Source organism: Ctenopharyngodon idella, chromosome 5 (genome assembly GCF_019924925.1).
Source record: "Ctenopharyngodon idella isolate HZGC_01 chromosome 5, HZGC01, whole genome shotgun sequence".
Lineage (NCBI taxonomy): Eukaryota > Metazoa > Chordata > Actinopteri > Cypriniformes > Xenocyprididae > Ctenopharyngodon > Ctenopharyngodon idella.
In genome coordinates, this window is record NC_067224.1 from 10,918,498 (window position 1) to 10,938,515 (window position 20,018).

Genomic DNA, 20,018 nt, shown 5'->3' on the forward strand with positions numbered 1-20,018 from the left:
TTTAGAGAATGTGTGTGGCAAAATATACTCAAAAGCCTATAAATCCTAAACGAAAACTCGGAACTTCACGAAAATAGTTGAGCATATGCCACATATGGTTCTAAATAAGCATGAAAAATTTCTTGGAGATTGGGCAACAGTTATAGAAGTTATAACAGTTAGAATGATGAAAAATGACAATGTTCCTATGATTATAAATGAAATCTCCATCAATCCAGGCAGCACCGGGCTCATTCGAACTGTCTAGATGAACTCACACTATGAATTCACACTATGAATTCCGATTGACTTGAACTCACACTAGATGTCCACACTATGAATTTCAGGCATTCGTTGAATTTTCGCCGAGATATTAGCCAAAAACCACCGGGCGCCATTTAAAATGGCGGCCGCCAATGACGTCACAATCCCGGTACATTTTTGCTTCTAACTCAGGAACCGAAAGTCCCCGTGAGCTCAAACTCGGATGACAAGGTCCCCTCCCCTGATAGCACACATACATCTCGGAGACGTCTATTTGAGGTGTGTGTTTACGTCTGGAAGACGTATTTTTTAGAGTGTTTGCTCATCTGCAATACGTCTATAGGACGTTTCCTGTCAGATGTCAAATAGACGTTTAGAAGATGTCTTTAAGATATTTATGATTTAGAATGTATGTAAAACTGACATCCAAAAGATGTCTATCAGATGTTTGTAAACAGCAGATGTTTTCCAGATGAAGTCATCTTTAACAGACATCTTGCAGATGTATGTGTGCTATCTGGGTCCGGGCCCTTGAGCGGCCACAACCGTCCCCCCCGCGGATCGCTAGAACGCGGGACCACCAAATTTAAACGGCCGTAACTCCCGAGCCCTCCCGGACCTCCTGGAAGGGCTTGTTGGAAAGGCCTTTTCCCCGACTAGATTCGATTCAAGTTTGGTGCGATTTGGCCTGGGCGTTCTCGAGATATAAGCACAAAAAGATAATCATTTGATCAGGCGTAACTCCCACCCCCGACCACTCACTACCCCCGCGATGGTCTCGTTCAACAGGGTCCTTTGAGCACTATCTTGTTCCCGAGATATAAGCGAACAAAAACAAATTCCCGTTCATCATTCATTCATTCATTATTCTAGTGTTAGAAAGACAAGACTTGCACTAAGCATTTTCTTACCTATCATGTATTTCAAATATCTACAACAAAATGTGTGTGTGTGTAATCATGTTTAATGGAGTTAACATGGAAAATGTACAAAACCAAAAACAGACCATTTTTAAAATGAAAGTGAGCCAATGACTGGTCCTTTGCTGCCACCTGCTGGTTAAAGTAGTCATTTTGTCATACTACTCACTAATATTGTTCTATAATGCATATTTAGACTTGATAAAATCAATATTATAACGTTTACAATCACATTTTGTCAAAATTCATCACTTAAATTCTGTTGAAGTATTAATGACAATTGTGCCACATTATGTGTAATGTGAAACTTTAAGGAGACTTGCAGTAAACATTTCTTTACCCATCATTTATTTTGTCAATCAAATCATTCATTCAAGAATATTTTCTTGAAAAACCTACTTTTGCATACTAGTCATAGGTTTTTTGCTCAATCTGAATAAAACCAATGCAGTACAATTCTCTGGACGCTGTTGTTTAATAATGATCAAAAAAAGTTGAACTTTTCCATTAGGGTCATTTCAAAATGTGGCCTTGACCAAGTGTCCCTGAAAGCCTATATCTCTTCAAAGAATGCTCAGATCTTTCTGAAAATAAGCAAGCACGTGTGACATGACTCTAAACAAGCAATTTGATGGATCGGGACAACAGCTACCTCTAAAAATGTGTTGAATGACAATGTTCTTATGTTTGTAATGGCAATTTCCTGAATTTGTCATTTGCCACCAGATGGCAGTAGAAGGCCACTAATATAGTTCAAGATTTCAAGGTTTTTTCAAAGTTTTGCCATTTAATATCCCTTTTAAACTATGTAAATACTTATAATATCATTACAAATCACATTTTGTCAAGGTTTACCACTTCATTTGTTCATTTGATGTACGTTTTTACATTAATATAACATTACAATTACATTGAGACCTGAAAATGATGATTTTTAAAGGGGAAACCTGGAATAAGCATTTTCTTACCTCATTATTGATTTCAAATATCCATTTCTGCAACAAAATGTGTGTGTAGGCACATTTAATTAATGGAGTGAACATGGAAAATGTACTTTAAACACAAAACAGGCACTATTTTGACACAGAATGAAAATGAGCCAATAAGTGGTGTGTGTGTATGTGTAAGCATGCGTGTTATTGTTTAAGACTTTTCTTTCTCTGTGTTTGGTTTAGCATATATCATAGCTGTTCCTCTGTGATGTAAGTGGTGACATGCTTGCTAAATAAAGCTTTATATCTTTTTACGCATATGTGTTTATTAAAGGCCTTAAATGCTTGAACCCCATTAAATGCTGCTTGCAGCTTTAATTAGGGGTTCAAGCACGTAGTGCTGAAACCCTATTGTAATTGTAAGGATTATTATTAGGGGTTCAAGCACGAAGTGCTGAAACCCTATTGTAATTGCTCAGATTTTTTTTATTTTTCTTCTGCCGTAAAACGCATCGTGCAGCCCAAACCGTAAGTGCTAGAGACTTGAAACTTTGTCAGATGATAGGACAGAATTCGAGGAGAGGTTGACAGAGTATGACCCCAATCGGCCAATAGGTGGCGCTACAGCGATCAAAAGTTGAAAATCGCTAATAACTCCTAGACTGTTTGGCCTAGAATCAAGTGTTATATATCATTGGAATCCTTGGCTCAAGATGGACAAAACATATATGTCCGATTTCATTTCTGCCTGGAAAATTTTTCCGCCATTTTGAATTTTGTCCAAAACCTACTTTTGTGAACTAGTCCTAGGTTTTTCGCCCGAACGGAACCAAACCAGTGCAGAAATGTTCGCTGGAGTCTGAATATCAATAATTATAAAAAAAAAAAAAGTTGAAATTTTGATTCACGGTTGCTAAGGGGCGCCAAAATGTAGGGTGTGGGCGGAGCCACTTTTACTAAAATGGCTATCACTCAAGAAAGAAATGAGATATTTGCACCAAACTAGGCACACATGTGTAGGGGCTAAATCTTTGGTCACGATAAAAAAAATCACATCGATTGCACACTAGGTGGTGCTATAACTTGAAAAAAACATGAAAACAGCTGTAACTATGCAACCGTTAGTCCGATTGACTTGAAATTTGGCATGCAGTGTCTTGGTCCAAGGGGGCATGATGGTCTATGACAGGGGTCACCAACATGGTGCCCGCGGGCACCAGGTCGCCCGCGGGCCTGTTCTAAAAATAGCTCACCATAGCGCCACTTACCAGTGAGCGGCATCTAATTTTTTTTGTTGCTATTCTTTTTTTAAATCACACTTGCATTGGTGTGAATTTGAAAATGACAATATTTAAAAAAAAAAAAAAAAAAATTAAAAAATGTTTCATATTAGATTAGAGCTAGCTGGTCTCCATGGCAACTGTTGCCGCAGTGAAGGTGAGGAGATGATTTACCTCCGAAGACATGAAAAGAAAGAAAACATATTATTTTCACAGTGAATGGGAGGAAGAGTTCTTTTTTACCACTGTGAAAGATTCCTGCGTGTGTCTCATTTGCAGGGAGACTGTGGCGACGGCAAAGCGACACAATGTGGAGAGACATTTCCGAACGTGTCATGCAAACTACCATGCTAACTACCCGCCGGGCAGCGCACTACGAGTGGAAAAAGCCCGCGAGTTAAAGGCGGGTTTGTGCAAACAGCAGACCGGTGACAAACTCCCAAAAAGCAACCGAAGCCTCATTTAGAGCTGCACATTTCTTGATTAAGAAAAAGAAGGCATTTTCAGACGGGGAGGTTTTCAAAGAAGCAATGATGATAATTGCAAAAACTGTGCTTAAAGACAAGAAATATGGAACGGATGTAATTTCCACTCTCTCCGATGTTCAACTGGGGGCAACTACAATGGTTAGAAGAGTGTCGGCTATGTCTGGGAACTTGGCCGATCAGCTGGACCGGGATCTGGCGAAGTGCAGGTGGTTCAGCATCCAGTGTGACGAGTCCGTGGACAGCAGCAGTACAGCGCAGCTGATGGTCTTTATCCGTATGGTGTTTGATGATTTCACCACAAAAGAAGAACTTCTGACACTACTGCCCCTAAAGACAACTACCAGGGGAGTTAACGTCTATAAGGTCTATAATAATTTTGTTAAAAATGCTGTAGATTTGGTGATACGTTCAGTAAAATCTGAAAGTTGATTTTTGTATGTTACATAATTGATAATCTGTACAAACATGGTGCAACGTAGTGCATGATTTGTTAAAAATTGTTAGTAGCTAGTGAAAATGTTGTAGAAGTGATCATTTGAAAATGTAAATACTTGCAGAGATTTATAGAAATAAAGTGTTGCATATTGATATTTATCTGTTTCCTACCTTGTTAAATCATTGTTGATAATTATTGTGAGAAATCATTAACATGATCAGTGTCTTCACATAGATGAATATCATTAATTATTAATAATGACATATAATTAAAGGTAAATTGAGCAAATTTGTTATTTCAGAAGTGTGTATCAAACTGGTAGCCCTTCGCATTAATCGGTACCCAAGAAGTTGCCCTCACTTTCAAAAAGGTTGGTGACCCCTGATAGATAGATCTATATATATATATATATATATATATATATATATATATATTAAAACAGTTGTTCCTTTGCCTATTAAAACATGTAAATATTAAAGCGTCTTTGGTGTTTCCATGGTTTCTACAAAATATAACCGGAAACCGAGGGTAACGCGGGTATGACGCAATTGACAGGCGACTCCTCACACGTCCCGGAGCCTTGGTTAAAATTGCAATTTTCTCACGATTTACAAATAGTTGCAAACATTTGGGATATTGTAAGTACTCAAGTGAACAAAATCTGGCCTAGTGGTTTTTGGATATTTTACTGGCAAAATTCTTACATATTGCACCTTTAACCAAGAAATAACTTTCTTTTTTCTCTTTAGTTCTGTCTCACACTAATTTCCAACAGTCTTTTAAATGCAGTGTAGATGGAGACTCAGTCTTGCCTGTTATTTGGATGTGAATTGATTCCAGTATCTTCTGTTTTGTCCAATTTTCCTCCAGTTTTCCTCCCGACTGTACTGTTTCAGTTTTTTCTTTTTTGTCTTAATATACCTCTTGCTTTTATCTTCTGTCTGATATACGTTTTGTTAGGTTTGCCTTACTCCAGAGGTGAAAAAATTGTAATCATGACCTGCTACTGCTTCAGTTTAGAACTCTCTCTCTCTCTCTCTCTCTCTCTCTCTCTCTCTCTCTCTCTCTCTCTCTCTCTCTCTCTCTCTCTCTCTCTGTGTGTGTGTGTCTGTCTGTCTGTCTGTCTGTTGAGGGCTGGTTCGGAGCCAGAGCCTAGTTTCAAATCAGTTTCTTTCGACACCCAAAGCACCAGCACCAAAACATTGCTGGTCTAGAAGTAAGAACCGCTTGCGTCAGGGGCTGGGGGCGGGGTTACCATGACCAACAAGAAACCTGTGACTGCCATTTTTTAAATAGCAGTAGCAGCTAATCGAGCTAATAGCAGCTCGATTGTAATCTCCGTCTATATACAATTCACGGCAAGCTGTGTTTGGATGCCGATGTAGGTTCGCAAAGCCATGAGCATCAATAGTAGCAAACGTCCGCCATTGTTGATGGAAGGCTTGTTCGAGATGCATCGGAGCAGCGCAGACCGATCGGCGGGTGACATCGGAGTGCCGTGGGAGCGTTTGTAAAGCATACAACTCCTTGTGCTTTTGAATTGTTCTCGCGGAGCTTTGATGTCATGTGCCGATTTGTCTGCAAGAATCCGATGCATTTCGAACAAGCTTGGTGTGTTTGTGTTTGGTTTTGTAAATGACATTTGAGTTACTATTCTTATCACCCAACATCTGTGATTTCATGTATTGATTCAAACAGGAATAACATCTGTGTGTTTTTATACAGAGAAGGGAGTGTGTGTTTTCTAGACATGGGCGTTACACAAGTTCGTGCTGTGTTTGTGAGCATCACATATGACACATACAGGTGCATCTCAATAAATTAGAATGTCGTGGAAAAGTTCATTTATTTCAGTAATTTAACTCAAATTGTGGAACTCGTGTATTAAATAAATTCAATACACACAGACTGAAGTACTTTAAGTCTTTGGTTCTTTTAATTGTGATGATTTTGGCTCAAATTTAACAAAAACCCACCAATTCACTATCTCAAAATATTAGAATACTTTATAAGATTAATAAAAAAAAAAGTCAGGCTTCTGAAAAGTGTGTTCATTTCTATGCTCTCAATACATGGTTGGGCCTCCTTTTGCATGAATTACTGCATCAATGCGGCGTGGCATGGAGGCAATCAGCCTGTGGCACTGCTCAGGTGTAATGGAAGCCCAGGTTGCTTTGATAGCAGCCTTCAGGTCATCTGCATTGTTGGGTCTTGTGTCTCTCCTCTTGACAATACCCCATAGATTCTCTATGGGGTTCAGGTCTGGTGAGTTTGATGGCCAGTCAAGCACAGTAAGACCATGGTCATTAAACCTTTGAATCATTGGTACCTTTGGCAGTTTGGGCAGGTGCCAAATCCTGCTGGAAAATGAAATCAGCATCTCCATAAAGCTTGTCAGCAGAAGGAAGCATGAAGTGCTCTAAAATTTCCTGGTAGATGGCTGCGTTGACTGTGGACTTCAGAAAACACAGTGGACCAACACCAGCAGATGACATGGCAGCCCAAATCATCACTGACTTTGGAAACTTCACACTGGACTTCAAGCAACATGGTTTCTGTGCCTCTCCACTCTTCCTCCAGACTCTGGGACCTTGATTTTCAAATGAAATGCAAAATTTACTTTCATCTGAAAAGAGGACTTTGGACCACTGAGCAACAGTCCAGTTCTTCTTCTCCTTAGCCCAGGTAAGATGCTTCTGACGTTGTCTTTGGTTCAGAAGTGGCTTGGTATGTGGAATGTGACAGTTGTAGCCCTGAGCAGCAAGCTGTAATCATCAAAATTAAAACAAGAAAGTCTGGAAATATTTTACTTTGTCTAATCTAGAATATATTTAAGTTTTACTTTTTGAATTAAATTACAGAAAAAAATAACTTTTTCATGATATTCTAATTTATTGAGATGCACCTGTATGTCTTTAAATTAATTAATTATTGATATAATTTAAAAAAAAAAGTATAAAAAAAAAAGGAAATTTCACATGATTTTGTAGAAGTGGCTGTTTAAAATAAACTTGCATAAGTGAGCAGAAAAATCTACCTTACCTGAGACTGATATTAAAATCGTCTTTGCAGGTTCTGTGATTTGGCTCTATTTATTAATTTTATAATTTTATTTTTTCATCGGATACCACCCATATTGAAATTAAATGAAAACATGCTTTTGGTGCATAAGATTAGTGTGCAAACGATAGCTCAGGGAGGTCAAAAACACATGGAGAAGTGTTAGGATAATACAACATCAGCAGTTTCCACAACGCCTTTCCTTGTGTGTTTTGGACAATGTGAACTACTGTAGAAGCTCTTGCTAACGCGTCCGTTTTCTGCTTGTTGAGCACCAATTATGGATGTAGATAATTTTGGTACCCGGCGAAGAAATAAAAAAATAAAATCAACAAGAAGAGCCAGATCCTGCAAACTGTTAAGACTGGCCACTGCAGACCTGCTTACCTCAGAAATTTTTTTTGAGTACCAGTGTGACGAGATGGGACACGGGGGGTGGGGGGCGTCATATATATTTTCAAAATTTTGAGAATGCAAGACACAAACACATGCTTACCTTCATAAGTCTACTTTTGACTGTTAAAGTTTTTTGAATTTGACCCAATTCAAAAATTTGACTTACACTGCTGGGTTATATACAGTGAAAGCCAAAAATTTCAATACACCTGCTCAAAACCATTTTTTTTTTTTTATTATTCATGATTAATATTGCATTGCATAATGTGTGCTTATACAAACTGACAAGCACAAGTGAATCGCATTCAATTATTTGATAGAAATGAAAAAAAAAAAAAAAAAGTTTGCAATTTCAAGTATTAACATTTGGGATGTGCCCTTCACGACTAACCTGATAGTCGTTTAAACGGAGGTTTAAAATTACCCTACTGGAGGTTTAAAATAAACCCTTAGAAAACAGTAAAAACATTGTGTGTACATGTGATTCATTTAAAATACTTAAATCTCACAGGGAAAAAAAAAGGTTTGTATTCGTGACGTGCTGTCTTTGAATTTGATCATTGCACATTATAAACAAGACAAGCATTAGCTGAATAAACTTTAGCCAATACAAACATATTTATAGAAAACAGTTGACAATGAATAGACAGGACCAATAAGAGCAAAACGAATCGATTATTCAAGAATATCAAGTATAAGCAATAACGAGTGTTAAGGGGTTTCATTTAACGAATTTTATAAAACAGGAGTGGATAATACAAAATGCTTTCTGACATTTTGACAGAAAAAAACAAAAACAAAAAAACAAGCAAGAATACATTTTTAAACCTAGCGCGTCAATTTTCATTTTACAATGATCTTCCCTCTCTCTGTGTTTGTGCTTGCGCGAGAGCTGGCGCAGCTCTGAGACAACGGTACTTTTAAATCCATAAGTAACTAACGCGCTAGGTTTCATACAAGATAAATATGTAACATAATTAGGTACTTTAGTTATTATTAAAACAATAACGCAACACGTGTAGGTAGGCTACGTTTCTCAACACTGAGAATGAATAAATAAACTTCTGTTTCTCCAGACTCGCGCTTGTCAGTCATCCACAAATCACTTCATAACCACTAAGCCATAGCGATTTCAGTTTTATTTAGATGTATTATTCAGCATTAATTGAGCATTTTATACCCGTTTACCTTAAGGAGTTAGAAGTACCGTGACTACTGTATTGTCCTCACTTGAGAATTCAGTCAGACTGACGGAGTGGAAGTGAGATCAAACGGGCTTTTGTGTTGCTGTCAATCTGCAATCTCTTTTTAATGATAGGCCTTACACATTTGTCAATCATCCCCGCTTGCTAGTTGGGTAATGAACCCAGCGCTATGATTGGTCGAACTCTTCTTTTGCTGTTGCTTGATTTGAGTACTGCGCCTGCATAGAGTACCTCAGGGATGACCTGTTTTTGTAGGCCAACCCGGAAGTTAGCGGTGCACGGGTTCCCTCGATCAAATATGCATCTGCATTTTTCCCATAGACGTTTGGAAAATCGCAAAAAATAAGCTCTGTGTTTAACAAGGGTTATAACACTTACACGTTTTGTCTATCAAGATAATCTTTACAAGTTAACACAACATTTATACATTTTGAAGCCTAAATAAAGTCGTCAGATATAAAAAGCTAATAGGCTATAAACGGACTACAGCACACCATGGTCGTGGATCAACGTCACCACCACCAAGCTTCCTCAAACTTTATTTAAAAAAACAACTTTATTTAAAAACATGCTCGCTTATTATGATCTGCGCTGTGTATGAATACAAAGGAAGTAGTCCCTTTTAGCAATTTGTTAGCAACCGCCATTTTTAAGACACAATAAAGTTTTAAAAAAATCACAAGCGGGTTATAACTGGTGTGTTTTATGTCATAGATCAAAACGTGGAAATATTTAGATGCTTTGTTAACCACAGACCTTATTTCAGGCGATTTAGCAAAAACCCATTAAAAAAACCCATAGACTTTAGGCCGATGGAACCGGAAGTCCTAAAATGCTAACTCGCTTCCGGGTTTTGCCTACAAAAACACGTCATCCCTGAGGTACTCTATAGAGGAGTCACCAGGTTTTTGCGTAGTTTAGAGTGATAAATCATACCAGCGTACTTTGAGGTCAAAATGCGTACCTGCTACGCAAAATGCGTACATGTTGGCAGGTCTGCCACTGTAATATCAGTGTCAGGTAAGATTACCTTCATTTCTGCATGCATACATAATGTTTAAATTATATAAGTAATCGTGTCTTTATTCCAGTGTGTTTATTATAAGAAGTCTGTTCTCCACATGAAAAATGCTATAGTAATTTATAGTAAATACTATAGTGTTTTTGAACCATACTATAGTAAATTATAGTATACTGTCTGTATATTTTATAGTATTTACAACACTTTGTTAATGAATGCTACAGCATACTGTAGTATTAACTATAGTGAACTAATAAATTGTAATAAATACTGTAGTATGCTTTAGTTTTTACTATGGTAAACTGTAGTGTATTGTAGTGTTTTTTCATAACTAATTTTTTATAAAATATTTACTAGACACCAAATCAAAAAATTAAGACATTTTACTTTAAATTTAAAAGTACTTAAAAGGAATTCATTTGATCACATTTGATAAATGAATTGTTCATTGGCAATTTTTTGTATGTTATGTCAATGTATTGTACTTTTTATGTAGTTTACAGCATGACTACTGCACCAAGTGCTAAGGAGGAGCATACCAGTACCTTTTGGGAGACAGATGTACTCCAGAATTTTGGGGAAACAGAGTGGTACCTGAACTTCAGAATGCCACAGGAGGCCTTCTTAAATCTCTGTGACATTCTTCATCCTCACGTACAAAAGCAATCCACAACAATGAAGACCACAGTGTGTTTGGAAAAAAGGGTTGCTATGACACTTTACAAGTTAGCAAGTAACATTGAATTCCATGATGTTGCCAGTCTTTTTAGCATTGGGGTGACCACTGTCTCTGATGTGTTCTGGGAGGTGTGTCAGGGTCTCTGCCAACTGAAAAGGAAGTTTATTAGAATGCCAAAATCTGAAGAAGAGGTCAAGTCCATAATCACAGGATTTAAAGAGAAGTCAGGGTTTCCCATGTGTGCTGGAGCCCTGGATGGAACTCACATTCCCATCATAGCACCCTCCAGCTTTCACACTGATTACTACAACAGAAAAGGGTGGTACAGTGTGCTTTTACAGGGCTTGGTTGACCACCAGTACATGTTTCGGGATTTTGACATTGGCTGGCCTGGGAAGTGCCATGACTCTTTTGTTTTTCAAAACTCAAGACTACATGCAAAGCTGGAAAATGGCACCTGCTTTCCACCACTCACCAGGACCATACAAGGGGTTGACATACCTGAGTTGATTGTTGCTGACTCTGCCTACAGCCTCTCTTGTAATGTCATGTCTGAGCAGGGTAAGGATTCATGTGGAACATGCATTTGGCTGTCTAAAGGGCAGATGGCGCTGCCTAATGAAGTGCAATGACAGTCAAACTAAAAACATTAAGTTCATTGTTGCAGCCTGCATTGTGCTGCACAACTTTTGTGAGTCTTGGAAGCTGGATTTCCCACAGGACGAGAACACAACAGAGCAGCCTGAGGAGGAAGAGACAGAGCAGGAACATACAGATGATGATAGTACCCTTGTTACACCCCACCAGCTTGACCAGGCCAGTTGTACTGCTGAACAAATCCATGAGGCATTAGTATTGCACATTTCTGAAAGCCAGTGACTGTTCCTGAGTGCAGCATCATTGAACACACATCTCTGAACATTTTGGTAAAGTTTTATTTTTTCCTGTATTATCTTAAGCACTTTTGTAAATGCCTATTTTGTAAGAACATCTGTAATGTTCACAGAAAATAGTTACATTTTCTCTGACAATTTACAGATCTAATAAAACATATAACATGAAACTTTTGTCTCTTTACTTAAACTTAAACATCTTCAAGTTTTGCCATTAGGCATGAAAGTATAAAAAATGTAACCTATTACATTTTCACAAAAGTATTGCTACTAGAAGAGTGTTCTTTAAACTTGTGCAAACAAGTGCAACTGCACAGCAATGCTTGAAAGAAAACAATGCTTAGAACAAAATCACATACTTTTAATGAGCTCTAGTGGTCGTTGCTTTGGTCAGACAGCAAACATTGATCATGAAACTTTGATGTTGATGGATTTTGCTGCAAGATGTCTTCAGGAGGAAAAGCAAAAGGATCAGATGGATAGTACTGCTGAGCTGGATGTTGATATTGTGAAAATAAAGCCGAGGGTTCATATTGTGGCACTGTAGGTCTAAGCACTTGCAGAATTTGAACCAAGAATTGCTGGGTATCTCGACCACGCCTGTCTTCAGCTTCCTGACGCTTCATCTCGAATTCAGGACGTGCTTTTTCCAGATCCAGTCTGGCTTGCTGGAACTGTTTCTCCCAGGCCATGTGTTCCTTGTCAAGACACTGGCCAGCCTCTGCTGCTGTTGCATCTTTGTCATGCTGTATTAACATGTTTATCCCTCTCTCCATGGCCTTCATGATTTGAGTTTTTTTTTGCCTTTGTGTTTACGCCCTGATGAGAAAGACCACAAAATTGTATTGCATCATTAGACAACAAGACAAATGTTGACAGTAACAGAAGATCAGATGTGTAGAAGGTATGTTTTCGATTTCATGACCACTTATGTAGGCTTTTTGTAGGCTTTGTTTTTTAAAACAACAACAAAGCATTAAAACAACATACTTGTGATAATGGGATTTAGGCCAGGATTGGAGGTCTGCTCTGACCTAAGATCACTGTCATTTTCAGATGCTGTCATTGTAGGTGCCTGGTTTACTGATGGCTCTGCTATTGCAGATGATTCTAGGCTGGTACCTGTTATAAAATATATGACTTTGCACGTTAGAGAGCTGCAAAATATCATTTCAATGTCAATGTTGACATTTTGTAAGGGAAAACTTGACAAACTTACTTGTATTTTCACTTTCATCTGAGCTTGACACATCCATATGTCCATCCCCGGGGTTAGTCATAGGACGACAAGCTAATGTATGAAACATGAATTATCTCCTTAATTTTGACAGTATTAATTAAATTAATAACTCTTGAACAGGATTATTGTCTCTATTACTTGCTTGTTTACTGTATTTTCTTATTTATGTCTTTTATTTTCATATGAATGCTTATGCATAATTATTAGCCATGAGTTAACTACTTTGTACACTGTCAATTATTCAATATAAAATTAATAAAAGTAGCAACTAACCAAGAAGAGAGTCCAGCTCCTCGTAGAATGGGCAGCATTGTGGATCTGATCCTCTTCTTGTCTGATCCTGCGGTCTTTGCACTTCATCTAGTCAAAGGTATTTTGTATGGATGGACAAACCTCACAAACCTTTTTCCAAATTGCCTCCCAAATCTTGTGGTTATGTATGCAATTTTCAAACTGAAACTGAAATGTAGGTTCACTCCAAACAGAAATTAAAGCTAAAGTTTCCTCCCAACTCCAGTGTCGCGTCCCTTTGTTTTTTGCCGCCATCTTGCCATTGATCAGTCATATGACCATACACAATGCATGCATCCAGAGCATGTGTTTTTCTGCAATGTCCAGGTGTACAAAACACACACTCCCACCTCTGTGATAAACACGGAGATATTAATCCCGTCCGAATCGGTACATAAAATCACAGACGTCAAATAATAAGAACTGTAACTCAAACGTCGTTTAGAAAACTAGTCCCGACCGAATAGGGTTTAAGACTGGATTAGATTTATCAGAACACTGTTGAGTTTGCGCAAATAACAGTATGTAATTTGATCTAGAATTTTTATAGCGATTGTCTGAGAAAACACAGACATGGCAGATTAGGACGGTATTCTGCACTCATTTGACATTGACCTATGATATTCTATGACATGTAATTAATCTAAATTTAAATGATCTCATGGATGTGGCTGTTGTGGTTTGTAATTAAAGGGGTACCAGCTGCTGCAGTAAATGTGGTGTATTCAAATAACTTTGACATATTCCTTTTATGTTTACCCGTTTTAAATGCCTATTGCCCACTGTGCACAGTTGCCCTGAAGCCACCGGGTTGGCGGTGCTACCGGGCTAGGGCCTGTCATCGCTGCTTGCAGGTATATTTTGCTTTGAAAGTGGATTTTTTGAATAATCAAGCTCTGAGTTTTTATGTACTCCTCATAGAGGCTTCATGCAATCGCCACCAAACACCGTAAACATGAAACAAAGACACTGAAGATGCTAAATTGCGAATGATTATAGGATATATCAAACGGTGTTGCCATGGTGAGGGATTAAAGTAAGGACAAAAAAGGGAAACGGGAATGGCCTCATATCTTGTAAAATCATTGTTTGATTTAAATTAAATTAAGATTCTATGTTTGGTAATTGAGCCTAATTAATTTAATATGAATATACTAGATTTCAGATCAATATGTTTTTTTTCTTTAAAATTTTGCATTGAGATTAATTTGTGACACTAAACAATATTCTCCTCTGAATTATACACCATTTATTTCTATATACAATAATACTAACATTAGAAAAAAACACATTTCAGTTTCTTTTTCAATCAATGTATTATGTGTAATTTAAAAATAAGCAGATTAGTGCTCTATGACAAATGTAATACATTGTATAATCAAAAGATGGCACCAAAGGCCTATTTTTAAACAGGGTTGGATAAATCTTTTTTGCTGTTAAAACAGTGTTTTAAAGAGCAATAGTTTCTTTTTATTTCACACTGTATTTGCATGTATATTTAAACATTATCAAAGACTACTTTCTGTCACAATTTAGATGTAATTTTTTGTTTAAAATGTTGTTAAATCTTCTGAATCTCACTCTGTCTCTTTCTCTCCTTCCCCTCCCCCTTACTCCCTCAGTTTCACTGTGTGTGTGTGTGTGTGTGTGTGTGTGTGTGTGTTGCATTTCGCAGGTAGTTTAAGATTGGATTTAGATTTTTAAGAATGTACTGCAAGGGAATACTAATGTTTTTTAATGTTTTAAAAGCTATTACAGTTATGAAAATATGACTTTTTGATGAGTCTAAAATGTAATATATTTCTCATAATGTAAAAATTATTACGTTGTGAGCACAAGATTTTATTACGTTTTGAGAAAATTATTACGTTATGAACATTTTATTACAATAATAACATAATACTTATTACATTATGTGCAGTTTTTACATTATGTGCAGTTATTACATTACGAGTTGCTACACGGTTGATTGGTTCTTACACAATGCAAACTCATAACACTGACATGAATACAGAATAAACAAATGTTATGATATGTACTTTTTGAAGTGTTTGTTACACTACTTTTACATACTTCCTTAAAAATATATTGGTCAACATACAGTACATACTGTTCAGTAAGCATTACATTACTATTCCATTCTGAACATGGTCTGTCTTATATCTGAGTCTATGCCTGTGTTTCTCTGAGCTGGAGTTTGTATAAATGAAACTTAACTGTGTTTGTTAACTCTGTGTATGTCTGTCTGTCTCTCTGTCCCTGTGGTGTGTTTTGGAAGGGTGGTGAAGGAAGAGATATCAGACGACTCTGCAAAACTTCCCTGCTTTAATGGAAGAGTGGTTTCTTGGGTAGGAGATGGCTCTTTGCTCATTCACTAAAAGCATAACCTGCAACTGTACTGTTATATTAGTTTCTTATATTACCTTAAAATGTTTAAACTTTCTACACAAGGATCCCAATTTTTTTTCCATTAGAGAGTAGATGGAAGATTATTAATAATGCATCATCAATGTTTTTGAAAACATTTAAGCATCCAAAAGGAATATGTTTGTTTCAGATAATCCATCCATAGTCAACAATATTTGAGCTGCATGAGCTGAAGCTAAATGGTGAATTGATGCACATAGGTTAACCAAACATCCTATATGAGAATAATCAGATATATACACACATGTAATATTACAACTTGTATCTATCGGCACAAAATGACGTAAATGCACAATTGAAGTTATGTTAGTCAGAATGTGTGAATGTAATGTCACAATGATGCATAATTAAAATCATGATAGTACTAGTACTATAACAAAGTACACATTTCAAGGCCAGTAAATTTTCACAATTTACCTGCCTTTACTTCGCATAAGAATTTTTTTTTTTTTTTTTTTTTTTTTTTTACAAATGATTTAGACAGCTCAATCTACTCATGTTTCATGAATGTGGTATGGTAAAAGTAAGTTTTGGACCCTGGTCTACACATAATATGTACTTTCAATAAGTTGAGGGGTGGAGGCCCATGTCTAATCTTTCTGTTCTTAATTTTCTTTTTCTCATGCTTTCTTCTGTGTCTCATTCCATCATGCCAATCTTCCTCATGTTTTACCTTTTTCTTTAGCTTTTTTTTTTTTTTTTTTTTAACCTCAAACTGCTTTTCAATTTTTGGTCTTTTTAGTTGGTTTCCTCAGAAGGTGCTGCAGGTGAAGATGTAGCACCTCCAGCTCCTGTTGCAGGAGTCCAAACGGAACCGTCCCCCCCTCCACCCCCCCTTCCCCCTCCACCTGCAGAGCGTCCAGGTGGCATTGGTGACTCAAGACCTCCTTCATTCCAGTAAGGCACAAACAGATGCATGTAAACACCTTTCAGATACGTAAGCAATAATATGTATGCTCAAAAAAGGACTACATTACTTATGCTGGAAGTTGCTGGTAACATTTCTGATTGGCCATGTTTTTCTGTTTGTTTTTTCACTTTACACAACATTTTCTATTTCAGTGAGGGCAGAAAAAATTACAGGCCACTGTTTTACCCCTTTTATCACAAAAAGCGAGTGTTCGATCATTGCTAACATAATATGCTGAACCAGTATATATATTAAGTACACCATGTGGGCAAGGAGTATTTTAGGGAAATTTTGATGTTTTGGATGTGGGATATTATTATTATGTGCCTTCAGATCATTTGAAGCAGTACTTCTAATCACTCTTCCTCATCCTTTGTTTTTCTATTTCTTTCTGTCAGTCCTAATGTGGCCAGCAGTGTGGAGACTCTGGATGAAGCAACTGAAACAGAGTCGGTCATGTCGTTTAGGAGAGAAAGACCCAGGCGCAGAGAGAGTTTAGAGCAGCACGGTCAGAACACTCTTTATGTGTTTTAATATTTGCATATTAGGTAAAGGATAATGCACAACCAGCCGGTAAATATGTCAAAATAAACCCCAACAGGTTGATCAGGGTTTTTTTTTTTTTTTTTTGCAATAAAAGCAGTCTGGTTGTACATTATCCCACTTATTGTAAGGCTGCTTGCCACATGTAAATAATTGGAGATAAAATATTTATTTGAGCTGTATTTTATTAGCTCAATTGTAATAAACTCAAAGCTTTTGCAAAGAAAAACATTTCCTAGCAAGTTGCTTTTAGCCAAGGACAAGTAAGGGATAATATAAAGTCATTCTGGTTATTATTACATGTCCACTCACATGAAATTAATCAATACTGAATTTACTTAAGCTGGACAATGACACTTTCTTCTAGAGCTGCTATACAGCCAACATTATGTTCCTGCTATCACTGTAAAGCTGTTTTGAAACAATCTGTGTTGTAAAAAGCTCTATATAAATAAAGGTGACTTGACTTGACCAAGTAAATAATTTTGTGGAAAGGGAAAATTAAATTTCAATACAATCAATATTTAAGATGCAAGATGGCACCAGTTGCATTTGTATGTAACAAGAGAGTGAGTCTGCTGTGTAATACAAGTGACATGAAAGTTTCAGTTACCTGGATGAGCAGTCTGATATGTGGATCGGCAGTTGTTATCGAGATTTAGTGATGTATTGTAGAGCCGTGTAATAAATATATTCTTTATATCTTTAATTATACTAGGACTGTCATGTGAATAAATTTTTAATTGAATTATTTACATGATATGCAGACGTATTCATTGCATATATTAATATATTGCATTTATGTATGATATAAAAAATCCTATGTGGTTGATATACTGTATTTTACAACATATTTCACACAATTTGAACTTCTATTTCCAGTGTGACAAATAAACCACAGTTGTTATGGATTGCAAATTTTAACCAGTTACATACAGTAATCTTTCTACAATGGGAATGTTCAGACTGGCATACTATGATATTACGAGGGCTGCAACTACTAATTTATTTTGATAATCAATTAATCTGTTGATTATTTTTTCGATTAATTGATTAGTCGGATAAAAAAAATAAAAAAATTATTATACGTTAAAAATGTTTTTTTAATTAAAAATTAACTATGCTGTACATTAAAGCAAAAAAGGGTTAAAATACAAACATTACATTCTAAACCTAAAAACAACTGATTGCTTACTATTTTAAAGCAGAAATTAAAACGACTAAATTAAAAATTATGATAAACAAAAACAAAAGCACAAAATGTTAGTGCCCTATTATGCTTTTTTGAATATTACCTTTCATGCAATGTGTAATGTAGCTGTCTGTGAATGTAAACGATCTGCAAAGTTGTGTAGTCGAAATTCCGTCGTCATGACTTTCCGCAACATCACCGTCCCCAGAGGGATTCCCTGTGCGTAAAAGTCCACGCTCATCTAGTAGCGCAGAGCTGCCGTGCAGTCACGCGACACACAGAGCGGCGAAGATCGCATAATGGGCTGAAATGTAGTGACAAAACCCATTTCATGAATGCTCTTATTCTCAGGAGTCCCAGGGGCAAAACCTGGATAGACAAAGCCATAAGACCCTGCAGCCTGAGACATGTGCGATATTGCACTTTCGCTCCCTCTCTGCACTGTGACAAACAGTTCATTATGATTACGTGTTACATTTTGAAAGTTAAACAAACTTAATTTCTAAATAAAAAATATTTTAGCCAAATGTGTATTTTAGTCAGAATTATCACGCTCCTATTCTACTGCGCTCCGTATGTTTAACGCGCATGCGCCCACATGATTTAGTTTTAGCGTCTTTGTTTCCAAAGCGACAGTCTCAAGATCACACACAGTAAACTCACGCTTTTTTTTTTATTGTCGAGGTCACGTCTGGCCTTGAAATGCAAGATGAGGCTCTCCAAATACAAGGCTGAATGGGAAGAAAGTTATCAATGGGTCTGTCTAGTAACAATAGGTTACTGTCGTAACCCTGGTTCTCTGGAACATCGAGTGGAGAGACCCACCTATGGGAAGGGCATCCATACCTGACCTCTGCAGAAGCATCCAATTGCACCTGAATCTCTGTGGAGTGGGTTCCCCCTTGATAGAAGGTCCGCGCCTCTGTTCAGAATGCCTGGAACATGAGTTGCGAGTAACGACGGAAAAATTGCCTGCTCCACACCAAAAGCTTGTGAGCTAGAGCGTGAAGTTTCGTCGCGTGCACACCACCCTGGCAATAGATATATGCCACTGCTGTGGTATTGTCACAGCATACTAGCACATGATGTCCCCGCAGGTGAGACAGAAAATAATTCAGAGCTTTCAAAATGGTCATAAGCTCTAAATAATTTATGAGCGCTGAACATAGTCTGCAAGGCCACAAACCGTTCACCGTTCTGCCCTCCTGGGTGTGGCACCCAGCCTGTTAAGGACGCATCTGTCGTCATGACTTTCCGCAACATCACTGTCCCCAGAGGGATTCCCTGTGCGTGAAAGGCTCCCTCAGATACACCGTGGTCAGTCATCCCTTCAGCTCCACCTTGGTCATGCATCACCCTGGTTGGGCCTCTGGCTACGCCTTGTTCCTACACCCCTTTGGCCCCACTCTGGCTTCAGCCCTGCATAAAGTAGCCATTGAATGCTGTGAAGAGAGATTGTTTCTTATGTTGCATCTTTGATGATGGAAGCAGCATGAAGGAGAAGATTCTGACGCAATTGTCACTTCACTATATTATATACTGTCCGTAAGCCTGTCAGTATTTGCATGAGATTTGCATACTTCACGACAATTCGCCATTCCACAGGATTTTTTGTTTTTTTTCATTTGGTGTTAGATGTTGGCTCTCACTGGTCCATTCCAAAACATTTTTTCTTCTAAAGCCGTTCCTTTGTTAACTTAGATTTGTGTTTGAGGTTATTATTGTCACAGACCCACCAGGCTCCATCATCACCCAATCACAGTGCACTCCCTCACCAGAGTTCTGAACATGCGCACCTGTCATCAATCATCACCCCAATCACCACAGATACAAAAGGGCTCACACTCACCTCAGTCTTCGTC

General features: G+C 37.6%; 2 protein-coding genes across 3 annotated transcripts in view; one reads left to right on the forward strand and one right to left on the reverse strand.

Annotated features, from left to right (window-relative positions):
• The window catches only part of LOC127512647 (integrin alpha-L-like), a 343,148-nt gene that overhangs the window by 37,313 nt on the left and 285,817 nt on the right, over nt 1–20,018 (reverse strand). The gene's annotated exons all lie outside the window — the stretch shown is intronic.
• LOC127512658 (segment polarity protein dishevelled homolog DVL-2-like) overlaps nt 1–20,018 on the forward strand; it is a 73,369-nt gene that overhangs the window by 18,505 nt on the left and 34,846 nt on the right. For both annotated transcript variants that reach the window (XM_051893783.1, XM_051893785.1), the window contains exons 2-4: nt 15,363–15,432; nt 16,254–16,408; nt 16,820–16,929. In XM_051893783.1, the coding sequence (XP_051749743.1) occupies nt 15,363–15,432; nt 16,254–16,408; nt 16,820–16,929 (335 nt within the window). The remainder of the gene's footprint in view (nt 1–15,362; nt 15,433–16,253; nt 16,409–16,819; nt 16,930–20,018) is intronic.